This window comes from Fundulus heteroclitus, chromosome 5 (genome assembly GCF_011125445.2).
Source record: "Fundulus heteroclitus isolate FHET01 chromosome 5, MU-UCD_Fhet_4.1, whole genome shotgun sequence".
NCBI classification, from domain to species: domain Eukaryota; kingdom Metazoa; phylum Chordata; class Actinopteri; order Cyprinodontiformes; family Fundulidae; genus Fundulus; species Fundulus heteroclitus.
The window spans coordinates 24,816,051-24,831,544 of record NC_046365.1 but is presented as its reverse complement, the minus strand read 5'-3'; the positions used below and the strand labels follow the sequence as shown (position 1 = coordinate 24,831,544).

At 39.6% G+C, this 15,494-nt stretch overlaps 1 protein-coding gene across 3 annotated transcripts; it reads left to right on the top strand.

Annotated features, from left to right (window-relative positions):
• The first annotated feature begins 88 nt into the window (after positions 1 to 88).
• LOC105915757 (carcinoembryonic antigen-related cell adhesion molecule 5) lies at positions 89 to 13,082 on the top strand. 3 transcript variants are annotated; one of them, XM_012849965.3, is made up of 11 exons: positions 89 to 214; positions 306 to 332; positions 3,923 to 4,195; positions 4,272 to 4,565; positions 6,871 to 7,143; positions 7,247 to 7,552; positions 9,396 to 9,449; positions 9,536 to 9,637; positions 9,727 to 9,751; positions 9,847 to 9,931; positions 12,892 to 13,082. In XM_012849965.3, exons 1-11 carry the CDS (start codon positions 133 to 135, stop codon positions 12,910 to 12,912), a joined length of 1,542 nt encoding a protein of 513 aa, XP_012705419.2. In that variant the 5' UTR covers positions 89 to 132; the 3' UTR covers positions 12,913 to 13,082. The 3 variants fall into 3 exon arrangements, with proteins under 3 accessions (XP_012705419.2, XP_012705418.2, XP_021164910.2); XM_012849964.3 differs by having other exon boundaries at positions 3,920 to 4,195; XM_021309235.2 differs by lacking the exon at positions 306 to 332.
• Positions 13,083 to 15,494: the final 2,412 nt, after the last annotated feature.

Here is a 15,494-nt window from a genome sequence, read left to right as displayed (position 1 = left end):
TCAGTGACATCATGCAGATGAAGCAGAAAACATCCCCTCCGTCACGTTATCTACTCACAACATATGTGTGGCAGCACCTTGGCTCGACTCACTCCCGCACACACACACAGACACACAGAGACACGGCCATACATGCAGGAGGAACCATGCCAACGATGCATTCATAGCCCGGTTATGAAGAACCATCGCACTTTGTATTTGTTGCCAATTTTGGGTGAGTTCGTTGGGCTGTATGGAAGTTTAAATGATCTAATTGCTGGGCTAATATTCTACCTGCCTGTTGTTGAATTGTTGTTTTTTTCCAGCTCTTGCAAGTTTGCCCCCCACAATAGGTAAGTGAGATCTTTCAGATGTGGACCTGTTAGTAGCTGGCAAACCTTTTTCAAATACTTCAAATATAGTTTAATATAAACATTGTACAGTCAGGCAAAGAGAAGTTTAGGCAGGACACAAATACGTTTATTTAATTTTTAATATGTTTCTATGGTGTACTGAAAAACAGTGCTGTTTCAAGGGGTTTTATAAGCAAATATTCATGTGATGAGGTAAAATTTGGAGGACAGATTCACTTTTTTTTTTGATAACTTCTTGAGTTATCAAATTATGGGCCAAATTTTGTCTCAGCGCAGGTTCTGTCAGGTCCAATCTCATTCTCTTTTAGATCTGACTGCAGATTCTTGGTCGCGGTTAATAAACAGGAAGGTTCCTGACCACATGTTCAAAATTTTGCGTCATTGCTACCTCTGCCTTGTAACATGGTGCTCCGTCGTGCTGGAAACCCACAGATCTTCACTGGATTTTCCTGGGTTGTTAGAACTTTTTTTTGAGCCCACTCACTTATATATGGCATTGTTATTGGATAAAATCTCTAATGGGTTCGCTTTCAAATGTTTTTTTCCAGAAGAAGTATTAATGTGAAGAAAAAAAAACTTCATAAAGAGAAGTCAATTTTTCTGCTCCTTTTTGGCACAAGGTTGTAGTCCAATGGGCTTCACCTCACTTCCCATGCAAATTCCCCGTGCAAGCTCTGCACTGGTGGCAAAATGGTTCTGTAGCATTCGCGTCCGGAGGAGACCATTCTCCTCCTGAGAACTGACAAGGGTTGACAAGAACCCAAGTATAAATACTCATTGGCCACAGTTTGGTAGAATGGGTGATGCAGTGGATGAGAAGCCGACAAATCTGCAAATGCGTGATGTCATCCTGTCAGTATGATCTCAGAAGAATGTTTCAGACGTCTTGTTTTGTCTGTGCCATGAAGAATTAGTGAGCTGAGTCTAATAAAGGGGGGTGGAGGGGGGGGTGACTGTAAGTCTGCAAAGGGATCACATGAAGGAATGAGTGAAATGGTTACACTATATTATGTAACATCTACTTTTTTTTAGTCCTTAAATTCATTTAGTTGTGTACCTGGAGTCATAAAGTTTTAAATTTACTCTGTCCGGTGCTGCTTTGATAGCTATTATAATATCCTATTTCTGTCATATTTTTAAACCGTTCTCTTTTCTCTGTTCTCTATTAATTTTGTTGAACAATAACATCACAGTATTTACTGAAGAACTATCACAATTTTTTGAAACGGACCGAAGCGCAGACAAGAGCTCGGGGGTCGCACATTAAAGACAGTGGTAGTTTAATGCTGGAAAAACAGGCTTACAGGATGACAGGAACCAGGAAGGACACAGTGAAGTGACCAGAGCGGGCTGAACTTATAGGGGAAGTGACGGAGGGAACAATAAACGGATAATTAGACACAGGTGAACTGAGTGACACAATTATGCTGCAGGAAAATAGGGACGATGAACTGGCAGGTGTAGGGGAATAACATAATCTAACAGGGAACTAGGGAATGGCCAGACGTGGGGAAAAGACATGAACCAAAGTTTAAACTAATAACAGAGACAAGGATCTCAGGCTGAATAATACTGGAGGTGAAAATATAAAGAGACAGCAGGATCCCCACAGAGCTACAGGAAACATTCAAACCCCTGGAGATCCTGACAAGAACTAATAAATAGGGCGTGCTTCAGTGGCGCAGAGGTTAGTGTTCACAACCCATGTATGGAGGCCTTAGTCCTCCAGGCTGACCCAGGTTAAACGCCGACCTGTGGTCCTTTCCCACATGTCTCTCCCCCTCTCTCATACCCCCTTTCCTGTCAGCCCACTATACAAAAAATGAGCCACTAGAGCTGTATAAACCTAAATAATAAAAAAGAACTACTAAACAAGCTCATGGACATCTGGCTTACAGATTATTTAGAAAATCCACCATTTTTGTGGTTTTCGCTTCGATTATTTTAGTCCAAGTTCAAGAATTCCGAAAAACTTGAAAAATTAAGATGTTTCATTGTTGCGTGGATTGACCCACATGATTTATTACTCTTTCCCCTAGCATACTATAAAAATGGCCGATCGGGGTAGAGTGGAACCCTCTGCGACTGGAGGGTGGCGGGGTGTGAAGTGCCTCCTTTAGATTTAAAGAGACAGTATCAAAACGAGCTGCTCTCAGGCTCACCTCTGAACAGGGTTAAAAAGGAGGAACGTGAGAGTAAATTAACGAGGATTTCAGACGAAAGCATCGCAGTTCCACTTTATATAGACCATAACTGAATGATTTCATTGTGAAAAGGAAGGCATTATAAAGCATATGTCCCCTTTAAGACCAAAAGAGGCACACAATCCTGGCATATGGACACAAGAACTGACTTAAAATGTGAAACCAATGTTAAGATACAGGAAAGATTAAAGGTCTAAAACATTAAATCAAGACAAAATCCTTAAACAGAAAAACCTAAATGTCTTTAATACCAAGACACCAGTAAACTAGCCTCTCAGGTTGTTAGCTGCAGTTTCCTGCATATTCATGTGATGATGAATGTATGCTTTTCTTAGGGGTGACCATTGCTAACTCAAGGAGACGGTGATAAGGACATCTGTTTTTAATTTACAGGAGTCAGTTTGCTAGTAGATGGAGGGATTTCAACTCAACTGTCTTTGCTTCTTTAAAGGCATACTATGCAACATTTTTCAGTTAATTAATGTGTTCCATACCGTTTTGGATGATTAAATGAGTCATTTCAGGTCGAACAAAGGTTTTCTCGGCCGCCCTGGTGGTCTGTGGGGGAAATACTGCACTTGCAATTGCAGGAGCCCTCGGCCCGCAGACACAGGTTCAGAAGTCTCGTGCAAGACCACGAGAGTCGGTCTTGCTTTACGGCAAGAACTCCATGTGTTTTTGCCCTGCTATTCACTATATGCACGCGCGAAAGCAACAACAAAGAACTGCGTGTTAACGTCAAATAAACAGGCAAGTATATCGAGTTTTGTTTATTATTATTATTATTATTATTATTATTTTTAATTATTTATTTATTTTTATTTATTTATTTATTTTTGAGTGTTGGCGAGGCGGTAGCGTAAGTTTGGCGAGGCGGCTGCCTCGCCAAGATAGCGCTGCGGGAAACCCTGATGTTCATACTTTCACTGTGTTAGTCATTGTTTGTACTGCCGTTTTTTCCACTTTTTGTGCGTTCGCCTGTCTGCTAAGCTCAAAACAACCGTGCCTGGCTTGATGGAGAAACCAGAGCAGCTGAGCATCTTTATGATAGTGCACTTTTACTTTCGCCCTCTGGGGGGAGCCTCGCTGGAAAATCAACCCCGGTTGCATAGTATACCTTTAAATGACAGTCAAAAAAAGAAATAACTGATCATTTTGTACAATGTCACAAATATAAGTGAAAAACTATTTTTAATATTCACCAATTCACACGCAATACATTACAACTCATGTAAAAAAAAACGTAGGCCCTGACTGTAGTTTTAGAGTATCGACAAGAAATAAACTGAAGTGTAAAAAATATATATATTGCAGACTTATCACGTGTTATATAACGAGTTTAACCTAAATGTCTTGGTGAAGCAGGTTCTCTTCGCCCAGTGCTGTCTGGTCCCGACAGAGCCTACCTCAACACCAGGGTGGTCTTCCAGTGTTCTGCCCCCGGCTTGTCCTCCAAGGTCATCTACAGGCTGGTCAGAGATCGTCGTAACGTGGTCGGCACACACGTCGTCCACAAAGGGGACCAAACTGCCACGTTTCCCCTGAAAGTCAAAGCAACTTCGGGCGGATCCTATCAGTGTAAGGCGTCGGGTGGAGAAAGCACAGGATTCAGCAACAGGATCAGGCTGACTGTAGTCAGTGAGTATCAGACTGGTGGGGTTTCACTGAACATTCCCAAGTTTTCTTTGACTAACGCTCTTCACCCTACTTCCAGCTCCACCAGCAAACACCAGAGTGACCTCTGAACGCACCCCTCCGGTTGCCTACGAGGGGTCACACTTTGTCCTGAGCTGCGATGCTGAACAAGGCTCCCACCTTAACTACAGCTGGTATTTCAACAGGAAGGAAGTAACGTCATCAACGTTTGGCTACAGCGTCGCTGGGAACAAACTTGTGATGAAGAACGTGACTCTGGAGCAGGAGGGAAGTTATAACTGCATCGTTTGGTCTACGGTGCAAGATATCAGCAGGTATTCAACCAGCGCAGAGGTCAAGGTGACTGTCAAAGGTAAATAAATACCAACAAAACGATAGATGCATCAAACAAATATAGTATCTACTGGTGAGGATAGTCACTGTATGAAGGTATACATATCACAATCTAACAAAGAACACCAAGAAATTGGATCCATCCATCCTGACAGTGTTAAATACATTATGTATTCAGAAAAAGGAGGTTAAAAAATATTTTATTTGAACGCTGCAGGCCTGTTCAGTCAAAAATGGCAGGGATTTGTCAGAGTTTTGGTCTTACCTTCACTCCCCTCTGTCCTTCGAGTTTTGGTTGGAATCATCAATTCTATTGGTTGTCCCACATGGCAATCATTCTGACGCGCTTGCGTAATACCAGTGCGTGCGCTCGTTCATTTTCAGGTTCCGCTTGCTGACTGCGGATGCACACTTCTGGAGTTTATGTGGTTAGCTTAGCGATTAGCTTAGCAGTTAGCTGCAGTGTTAGCCGGTCATTGTCGCTTCACTGCTGTCACTGTATACGTTGAACATGGCTGAGAGTCGCATAAAGCAAACTGTGTTTATGTTTACGAGAGAAAGAGGAAGGCCTCTGTAGAAAGAAATAAGACCAGAGTGGATTTCTGAGATTTTTTTATGCGATCCCCCTAAGGAGAGGAAGAGCGGGTGAGACGGTCTTGCACATGCGCAGTTATTCAAAAAGGGACTTGGAAACTTCTGGAAAAATCGCAGTCTCTACCTTTAACATATTCATAATTTTTGTATGTCCCCTCAACACTGGTTTAAGAATGCCTGATCTCTGAAACCTCAGTTTTTTCCTGCTGTTTTTCCCCCGATCATCTTATTAAAAAACTACAACTGTCATCACAACTGCACATCTGAAGTTTGCAGATCACACCACTGTCATCGGGCGGATCCAGGACTGTGATGATTCTGCATGCAGACTGGAGGTGGTCTAACCTGACTCCGCCAGATGGATTTGCTTCGCATATCCATCTGGAAACCTTCCGTTGAAGTAATTTTGGGAAGGGGCGAAAATACTGGTTAGCTGATTGACCTATGTTGGTGATAGACGGGCCAAATAAACCAATCAGATCAACGAAGCATATGACGTACTAACAGCGACGACGAAAACACAACCACAAGCTCTTGCCGAAACCAGTCGGGAGAAGAGCAAAAACATCTACAGCCTCCAGAGCAGTGTTTTGCTCTTCTTTCAGTGAAGAAATACTCTGTAATTCCGATAAAACTTGCTCGATAGCCACGCTAACGCTAGTTTCATCGGCTGAAGCCGCCATGTTCTTCAGACTGAACTGTCGCGCTTCTTGTTACGTCACACCTTAACCCGCCTCAAAGCCAACGCTGATTGGACGTTCGTTTGGTGAACGGCTCCAAATTTTCTTTAACGGAGAGTAGCCAGACTGATCTGCGAGTGAAACCTTGAAAGCTCGCGAGATCAGGATGGTCTCACGAGGCTAGAGGTGGTCTGCTGGTGCACTCAGAATCACCTGAAACTAACCTTGCTTAAGACTGTAGAGATGACAGTGGACTTCAGGAGAACCCCCCCACACTCTGCCCCCCTCGCTATCCTCAACAACACTGTGTCTACAGCGGATCACTTCTAGTTCCCAGGAACCACCGTCACTCGGGACCTGAGATGGTCCTCACACACTGACTCCAGCCGTAAGAAGGCCCAGCAGAGACTGTACTTCCTGCTGCAACCTAGTCAGTAGAACCTTCCTCAGGAGCTACATATCATCTTCTACACTCCCATCATTCAGTCTGTCTTGTGCTCATCCATCTCTGTGTGGTTCAGCTCATCCACAAAACTTAACTGGCCCAGACTGCAACAAATAGTTAGAGCTGCAGAGAGGATCATCAGGACTGACCTTCCATCCATTCATGACCTGTACAGGTCCAGGGCCAGTAAAAGAGCAGCTAACATAGCTGTCAACCCAACTCATCCGGACCGCATGGTATTCAGACACTATTGCGTTCAGGTTGGTGCTACAGAGCGCTGATGGCTAAAACGAGCCAGTTACTACTCCCAGCCCGTGTCTCTTTTGACCACTTTACAGTCTAATCTGCAGGAAACAATAAGCACATTTGCACAATCTCGGTACAGTTATGTTAATTAATCAAATAAATGAACTTTTCAACTGTATCCAAAAATTAATGAATACAACTACATATTGTTTTTCTTCATATATAATATATCATTAAACATTAACCATACATTTTTTATTCCTCCCCATGTGTTAAATGTGTTTAGTGGTTGATTTTTTTTTAGTTTCTTCTGAGATGCCGTTTCTTTCTCTATCTTTCTCCTTCTTTCTCTTCTTCAGTCAGGATCTCCAAACCAGACATCTCCATATCCGTGTTCAAGGATGGGGATAACTACTATGGGAATGTCACCTGCTGGTCAACAAAAGGGAGCCCACCGGTGAACTTTTCTCTATTAATAGATGACAAGGAGGTCAGGTCGGTCACAGCTGCGGAGTCACTTGCAGCCTGGTTTGATGTTCCTGTTGTAATCGGGCTGAACATGGGAGAGGCCCGATGTCGAGGGAGAACTGAGGTGCAGGACGTGAAGAGTGAGGCCCTCACTCTGGAAGTAGGTGAGAAATGTGTTCACGGTGCACGGCATTCTGTGATCCACTCTCTGGGGTTCGCCTTTGAGCTCATCATCGCTCTGCTGTTCTCCTCTTCCTGTGCCTCCAGTCCCGGTCGGGGGGGACGTACGAGTGGAAGTGGACTATCTGTACTCCGCTGAGGCCAAAATGAGCGCCGCCAAGCTGAGCTGTCACATCAGCAGGGGGACGTTCCCACTCTTCTCCTGGCTCTTGAATGACTCTATTCTTGTGGAGGATTTCCAACCTCCCACTGTCCTGCCCCCCCAAAAACAAGCCCTCTTCTTAACTAAACTCAGCCGGGAGGATTCTGGTTATTACCGCTGCAGGGCCAGAGACAGCTACGAGGACTCTGGGCCGTGGGCCGAAAGTGCAGCCGTACTCCTCCAAATCACCGGTGAGAAGAAATATTAACCATTAAGGAAAAGTTAAAGATGTACTTGTCATTGTTTTCTAATCTGTCTGTGCACTTTTGATGCGGAACAAATAGATGTGTAACATTTTTGATTCAAGCTTACCTTTTATTAGAGAGTAAACGCTTTGGTTTTCTGGGCAAAACAGAAGAAAAGTTTATAAAGTTGGGTCTAAGTGCAATATTATAGCCTGTGAAAACTATTCCTTTAATGTCATTAAACTGCAATTATATTGTTTTTATTTGTCTTGATCCCACCTCGACGCATTTAAAGAGCACCAGTCGCACTGGCTAATTAACACATACACACCGATTAACAGATAAGGGGTAATACCTTTACCCTGGTAAATGTAAGGTTAAAAAGATGGAAATAAACAGGTTGATTGGTCTGCTACTTCCGAACAATGTTAGACTATCTTTATCTGGCAGCTTGAATTATTACAGATATATTTTACTGCTGTATGAGAACGCTTGACACATTTTGGTTGAAGGTTTTGATCTAAGTTATAAAAGTTAAAATATGAGACAGAATGGATGGTGAAGATTTGTGTCATGGACTAAATAAAACAAAAGAGCTGAAAGGCTTGTAAAAAAACATTAGACTTCAGTAGTTTCTTCCTGTAAATTTGCAATTTAAATAAATCTGGATTTTTTTAGCTAGGTGGCAACAGAAATGTAATTTATTTCAATTCAGTGTATTTATATAGCACCAATTCCCAACAACCTTGTCAAGTACATACATTTCAATTAGTCATAGTTATGAAGCAATCCAGTTAACTTCAGGCTATAATCGGAATTAGTTAAAAACAGTATGTGATAAAAACTCAGCAGATTGAAAAGCATTTTCACCTATCCACTTGTAGCTTCGGCATCTTTCAGCTTGGACTACAAAATCACTCTAAGAAATAAAAATGGCAGCTTGGTGAGACTTGTTAGCTGGAACTCAATGACCTTGTTTAGCAGCTCCACAGAAAAAAAGGTGACATAATTGTTCGAAAACGTAATAGGAAACAGAGAAAACTGAAAAGCTTGAAAAATATTACCCAAAAATAATATAGAGATATCTATGCTGTATTTGGAAAAACTACATTTAACTTTTCTGCACTCCCACAGACTGCAAGTACATAACTAAATGTATTGATGGTCAATAAAGAACAAGAGAATTTTGCATGATATGTCCCCTTTAAATTACACATTCTTGGAAAACTCTTACCGCACATTACCCTGAATAAACCATCCTGAACGTGAAAAATGGAGTAAGCATGGCGGTGGTAGCATTGAGGTAGATAAAAACAAGGCGACCCTGAAAAAAAGCCTGATAGCGGTTCCAAAATCCCGTTCTAGCAGGACAAAAGCATACTGATATGTTAGAATGGCCTAGTCAAAGTCTAGACCTCAACTATGATATTTGATCATTGTTGGGAATGCAAACTTTGACAGTTCATGTGTACAGATGTTCTCCATCCAGTCTAAATTAGTTTGGGTAATTTTGTAAAGAAAACTTGACCGTTTTATGATTTGACCCGCAGATACTGAATAGAAATCAAAGATTCAAAGATCCTTTATAGTCACCACGTGTTACCGAGGTGAAATTTCTTTTTGGACACACTGGCTAAGGGTACACCTAATACAGACAAACAGGCAATGAACAAGGGTTACAGTTTTTTTTCACATTATAAAAAGATGAAGATCAAATAAAGATAAAAGATGAAATGCACGCCACAGCTTTCATAATGCAAATCTAAATAAAACAAGTTTGATTGTTGGAATGTTGACCAATTTTAACACCTGTCATATTTTTTTCTGTCCTCGTTTCTCCATCAACCAGAGGAAATCCTTAACTCAGTGGCTCAAGCATCATCCTGCACAGAAATAACCCAAAGTAAAAATAAGATATTGCACTATTAATACACTTGCATGTAGCATTGACAATGTCATATTAATGGCTTAGTCTCCTCTGACCCACAGACCATGTTACTGAAGTTATCACTATAGTATTCTGCTGCTTCTTCCTGCTGATGCTGGCAGTGGCCTCAGCCTGCGTGTGCAAGATGTCTGACCCCTCCCAAGGTCTGTGTATCAATGCATGTGCATAGTCTGTTGGTTTTAAATAGGGTATTAAATATTTTTCTTCACTATATGTCTCTTTTTTTTTGCAGCTCCTACTAATGTTTCTGCAGATAAGTAAGTTTTCAGCTGACTTTACAAGCATTTTAATGTTTCTTTAACTCAAATCAGCATCTTACGGCATCTGAAATGCACATTTTCTGTGATTCCAGCACAATAGCATTTCGTCTCTCTGAACCCGAGTCTCAGTCCGTGGGTTCACAGGCTGACAATCTGTCATGTGACGCCCAGAACCAGGTAAATGCAGCCGCCACAGGACACTGGAGCTGACCAAGTAAAGCTTTCTGCCAGGGTAACCAGAACGCTTCGTCTCAGTCCCCAGATTTTGCTTTGTTAGAAGGTTTCTGGGTTGGTTGAGATGCAAGTTTTTAAACACAAGCAATGTTGCTCTTTGAAAAAAAAAAGAATAGGATTTTTATTTTTATTTTCTTTCTGTGCCAAAGAGAAATATCCACAACAGCAGAAAAAGGGTCTGGATATTGTTAAAGCTGCTGTAAGAACTGAAAGTGGGTTGTTTGTTTTGTTTTGGACAGCAGACTGCCATTATCTGTTCTTTTCATATCTATTATAAACTGATAATTTAATTTAACACAAAAAAGACAAATTTTTATGGTAAAAAACTTACAGAATCTTTGCTTAACCCTCCCAATTGGCCTACACCATCGTTCAGTAGTTTTATTGTTATAAACAATGACGTTCTGTTTAGTTTGTTTGCTATTTTTGCACTGATATTGGGATAAAATGCCCTGGACATCCATTCTTCAGACCATTTATAAATGCATTCTGCTTCTGGATGGTCTATCTCATTGTTGAATGAACTTTAACTTATTTGGAAATGACTCCCAAAATATTCAAGCCTAAGGATAACATTTTTTTTTATTAACAAATAAGTTATTGCTTTTATTTGAAACAGAAAGCAGCATAAATTCCTCCTGCTGCTTATAATTTGAGTAACACATTATTCAAATTATAATAAAGTTATTTGTAACATTGATTGGCATTTTTAAAATGTTTATCCATAGATTTAACAAACACATGCTGAATCAGCAAATCTGTCAGGCGGATCAGCCAGCCTGCATTCTGCGGAGGTCCTGATGACAGCTTGCCAGCTGAAGTTCCAAAACAGGGGGATAGGTGGCGCTCTTTTAGTTTTCACACCACGGCTGCTTTTTAGCACAATTGGAGGTATTTCCAGGTTTCCTTTTCCTGTAGTAGACCAGCCTCAGCCAGCTAAATGGCAGTGTGCGGCAACATGTTGAGGGATGTGGAGGGTACTGTGTTACTCTGGATACTTTGGCACCAGTAGCCGCCTAAACTCTACCGCTATGTTGGATCTGCAGCATTTTTACAAAATGATACGTAAGAACATTACAAATCAATAGAGGGTGCACTTGCTCTATGAAATTATGTTTATGGGAAGGTTCCCAGGAAAGAACCGTTAATTGTTGCTCCATTTTAGAAAGAAATGCTACTAATAAAAAAAACACGAACATGAACATTTAAAAGTTTGTAAGAACTAGCTGTCCTTCATGAGTCACAGATAACAAATAATGAAGTAGTAAGGCGCTTTTGTGCAATGATGAGTTGAGGTTTCATTTACAGAAACATGTATTTAGATATTCTGAGATAACAGTGTGTAAGTAGGCAATAACATTAAAGTAGCTTGGAAGGGTTATTACACGGATGAGAACACAAAAACAAACAAAATTAACCGGCGCGCCGCAATCTTGCTGCAAACCCTCACACGTATCATTATAATACTGTATTTGTTAATATATTATGTAATTGTAATAGAGTAATTATAATGTAATTGTTAACATATAAAGTAATAGTGTAATTCCTCTCTGTCAGTATATGTTGCTGAGGTTTCCACCATCTCTGACATGCTTGCTTCAATACTTTTTTTGCAGATTCAGCAAAGTTCATATCAGCCAAGAACACTTTAAAGTGTTTCATCTATGCGAGTTCTTGTTTTTTTTTTCAGCCATAGTTGTTTAATATGTGCTGCTCCCATTTAGTTTAAAAATGCGATTTTGGCTAAAGTTCACAGACGGCTCCTCCCCACAGTTCATTGTCATATCTAACAGCACGATCTGAACGTTGCACAGTTTCTAGAGCAGCAAAACAAGCCGGCCCACAATGCCTCAGCCACCATGTGATGGAGGCTGACTCACGACGTCTAACCGAGGAGTCCCAGACAGATCTGATGATAGAGCTCAGGGGGTTTCAGAGAATCAGCTGAATCTGTTGAGTAGGTGTGCTAAACATATTTAGCCGTCACTGGAAATCAACAATGACAGTAACAGAGTCCCCTGATGTAAAAGCTTTTGATTTGACGACTTTTATACATACTTTCACCTTTACTAATCTTTACAAATTGTATTTTCTATTTCACTGTCATTTGGAGAGTTTTTAATTTTATAATTAGGTTAATACCTTGTAATAACAGTTTTTAAGTATTGCTCGTTTATATGTCATTTTTTCTCTAGTTTATACATAAAATTTTCTTAATAGATCCCATTTATAATTTCAAGTTTTCTGTTGTAATGTGTCACATTTTTCCTTTTTTTATTTTGCTTTTTAATTTGTTAACTTTATAATTAGAATGCACTATTTGCAATTAAATATTTGTACATTTCTCAGTTGTGATATTATTAGTCAGCTTTAAATTTTATGTTTTTCATGCCACCTTTATCAACTGAATTATTTTCAATATGTTGCCTTTTTATTGCATTTTTATTAGGTACCCTTAGGACTTTTTAAATTTGATACATATTGAATTTAAATTTAACTTTGTCACCTTAATAATTATATCAATTTATCTGTTTATATGCCATCATTTAAATTTAAAATGTAGTTTACTTGTCACATTTATGATTAGATTTTTTAATGACCCTTTATAATTATACAAGAATTTCAAAGATATATTTATAAGTCTCTTATTATTTATAATATTGAAAAAGTAAAGAAGAAATAATTTAGGAAGAATGGAAAATAGTTTTTACAGTGACTTAACATGATTAGTGTATTTTGGATTCAGGTTGTATTTTGTATTCAGGTTTGTAATATTTTAGATTTTGCTCATATTTGAGCCTGTGCTGCATTTTGGTTGTAGTACATAATATCAACTTTTCAATGTGATAAACAGATCAGTTATAAACAGGAAAGACATAACTGCCCCTCAATCTATGTTTCAGATCATTGAAATCGCAGTATGAAGACATCCAAAGAAGATCCTGATCATTGCTAATCATTCTGAATTTATTAAGTAACCTAATTTCTGTTTTGTTAATGTGACAAATACAGTATTCACCCCCTTTGACATTTTTCAGATTTTGTTGCCTCACGACCTGGAATTAAAATGGATTTATTTGGTAGTTTTGCGCCATTTCATTTACAGAACATCCTGACAAGTTTGTATACATACATACATACATATATATATATATATATATATATATATATATATATATACATATATATATATATATATATATATATATATATATATATATATATATATATATATATATATATATATATATATATATATAAAATTGTGAAGAACAGAAGAGAAAACTTCAGTGTGCATAACTATTCACCCCCTCTAAAGTTAATGCTTTGTAGAGCCACATTTTGTGGTAACTACAGCTGTTAATAGCTTTGGATCCGCCTCTCTGACCTCGACACATCTGGTCACTGGGAGCTTTGCTCATTCTTCAAGGCTAAACTGCTCAAGCTCCTTCATGGTGGATGGTTTTCACTTGTGAGCAGCAATCTTCAAGTCTAACCACAGATTCTTGATTGGATTGATGTCTGGAGAAGGCAAAGCAGTGACCACATAGTCAATGAACAAGGATGTAAGAAATGTATTACATAAAAACAGAAATCCAAGTCCTTTAAAACCACTAAAAGTCCAAGCTAAAAGTCCAGAAGAAGCCTCCAGGCCTCTTGATCGCCTCCTCTCTGGCTTCAGTCCATTTAGCGGGTGTGTGTCTCCATGAAACTACTTACTCAAGGGGTCCCTTCCCCTAGTAGAGACCTTCCTTCAACCATGACTGGTTCCAGCTCTCATTCTTCTGCTGGTTTCCTCACTACCTTCCCCAAAAGTGGGTAGAGCTCCCTCTTTTTTTGCTCCTCCTCCTCATTTTTAAATGCATTTCTTTGCCACCATTCATCGTTGCTTATTTTTTCCAGCCTGGTGACTCCCTAATGGTTACTCAAATCACTGTAGGAGCTTTTACGTTCAGGGATGATCAGCAGGGTGAAGCAAACAGGGAAATATTGACATTTCAAATTGAAAGCATGCAAATAAACCAGATAGACAAACATGCAAATACAACATAGTTTCACCCTATGACAATACCAACACATTTAAATGTTTCCCCTCAAGCCACTCGAGTGTCGCTTTAGCAGTGTCCTGCTGGAAGGTGAACCTCCATCCTGGTGTCAGATCACAGGCAGACGGACCCAGGGTCTCCTCAAGAAAACCCCCATATTCAGCACCACCCATCTTTCCTTCGATTGGGACCAGTTTCCAAGCTGTAGCATTTTCCTTGGTGGGTGAAAAGGGAAATTTTAATTTCATCTGGCAAGAGCAGCTTCCTCCGTGCATGTGGAGACTTGCCCACGTGCCTTTTAGCAAACTCAAAACATGCCTTCTTATTTTTAACACCAAGTAAAGGCTTTTTTTCTGGCCACCCATGAGTACGGCTGCTTGTGGTCCTCTGAACAGATCCTCCGGTCTCTGCAATGATGGATCATTGCAGAGAAAATGAAAAATGATGGATCTGCTGGAGCTATGGGGGTAACATTAAAGATTTGGACATTTTTCAGAACCCCACCCTGACTTGTACTTCTCATTGACTTTGTCCCTGACTTGTTTGGAGAGCTCCCTGGTGTCCATGGTGTGATGCCTCTAGCTTGGTGGTGCTGCAGCATCTGTGGCCTTTCAGAAAAAGGTGTTTAAACTGACAGGTTGTGTGACACTTAGATTGCACGCAGGTGGGCTTCATGTCATTAATTATGTGGCTTTTGAAGATAATTGGTTGCACCAGAACTTTTTAGTGGCTTCATAGCAAAGGGGGTGGATCCATATGCCTGTGCCAGTTTTCTTTTTTGTTTCCTGTTCTTTTTTTAAATATGTATTTTCTCTTTTCACTTCACTGACTTGCACTATTTAATGCAGATCAATCACATAAAATAAGAATTATAAAAATATTTAAATTATAGGCTTGAATATAACAAAATACGTAAAAAGCCATGGGGTTGAATACTTTTACGAGGCAATGCTTTTTTCCAGATATGGAAATATAAATCAAAAGTATGGAAAAGTATTTTTATTTCCAGACTTGTGTTAGAAAATATTCTAAGCGTATTCTATCCCTGTGTAGAGAGTGATAAATTGTTTTGAACAACTACTGTACATTGTCATTTGCTAATAAACACATTTAAAAAATGTAAACATGGATTTTGTTTATTAAATGAATGAAAGAAAATCATGTTTTTTTGCTTCACTGTGAGTCTAATTTGTTTAGTTTCATTTTCTCATTACACTGCATCAGGACACTTGTATTTTCCATGCTGCTGACATGACAGGAACCAGTGTTGTGTAGTAACAAAGTATAAATACTTCACTACTGTACTTAAGTATATTTTGGAGTACTTTATACTTTCCCCGAGTATAAATTCTTTTGATAACTTTCACTTTTACTTCACTAAATTTTCGAACTTAATTGCATACTTTTACTCCGATACATTTTCAATGTTTGGTTTAGTTACTCGTTACAAACAAAAAAAA

Excerpts from the sequence above, each read along its gene's own strand:
- LOC105915757 (XM_012849964.3), top strand. The coding sequence starts at position 133 with ATGCAGGAGGAACCATGCCAACGATGCATTCATAGCCCGGTTATGAAG. Across the intron at positions 4,196-4,271 it reads GATCAGGCTGACTGTAGTCA|CTCCACCAGCAAACACCAGA; the intron begins GTGAGTATCAGA and ends CCCTACTTCCAG. Across the intron at positions 7,144-7,246 it reads GGCCCTCACTCTGGAAGTAG|TCCCGGTCGGGGGGGACGTA; the intron begins GTGAGAAATGTG and ends CTGTGCCTCCAG.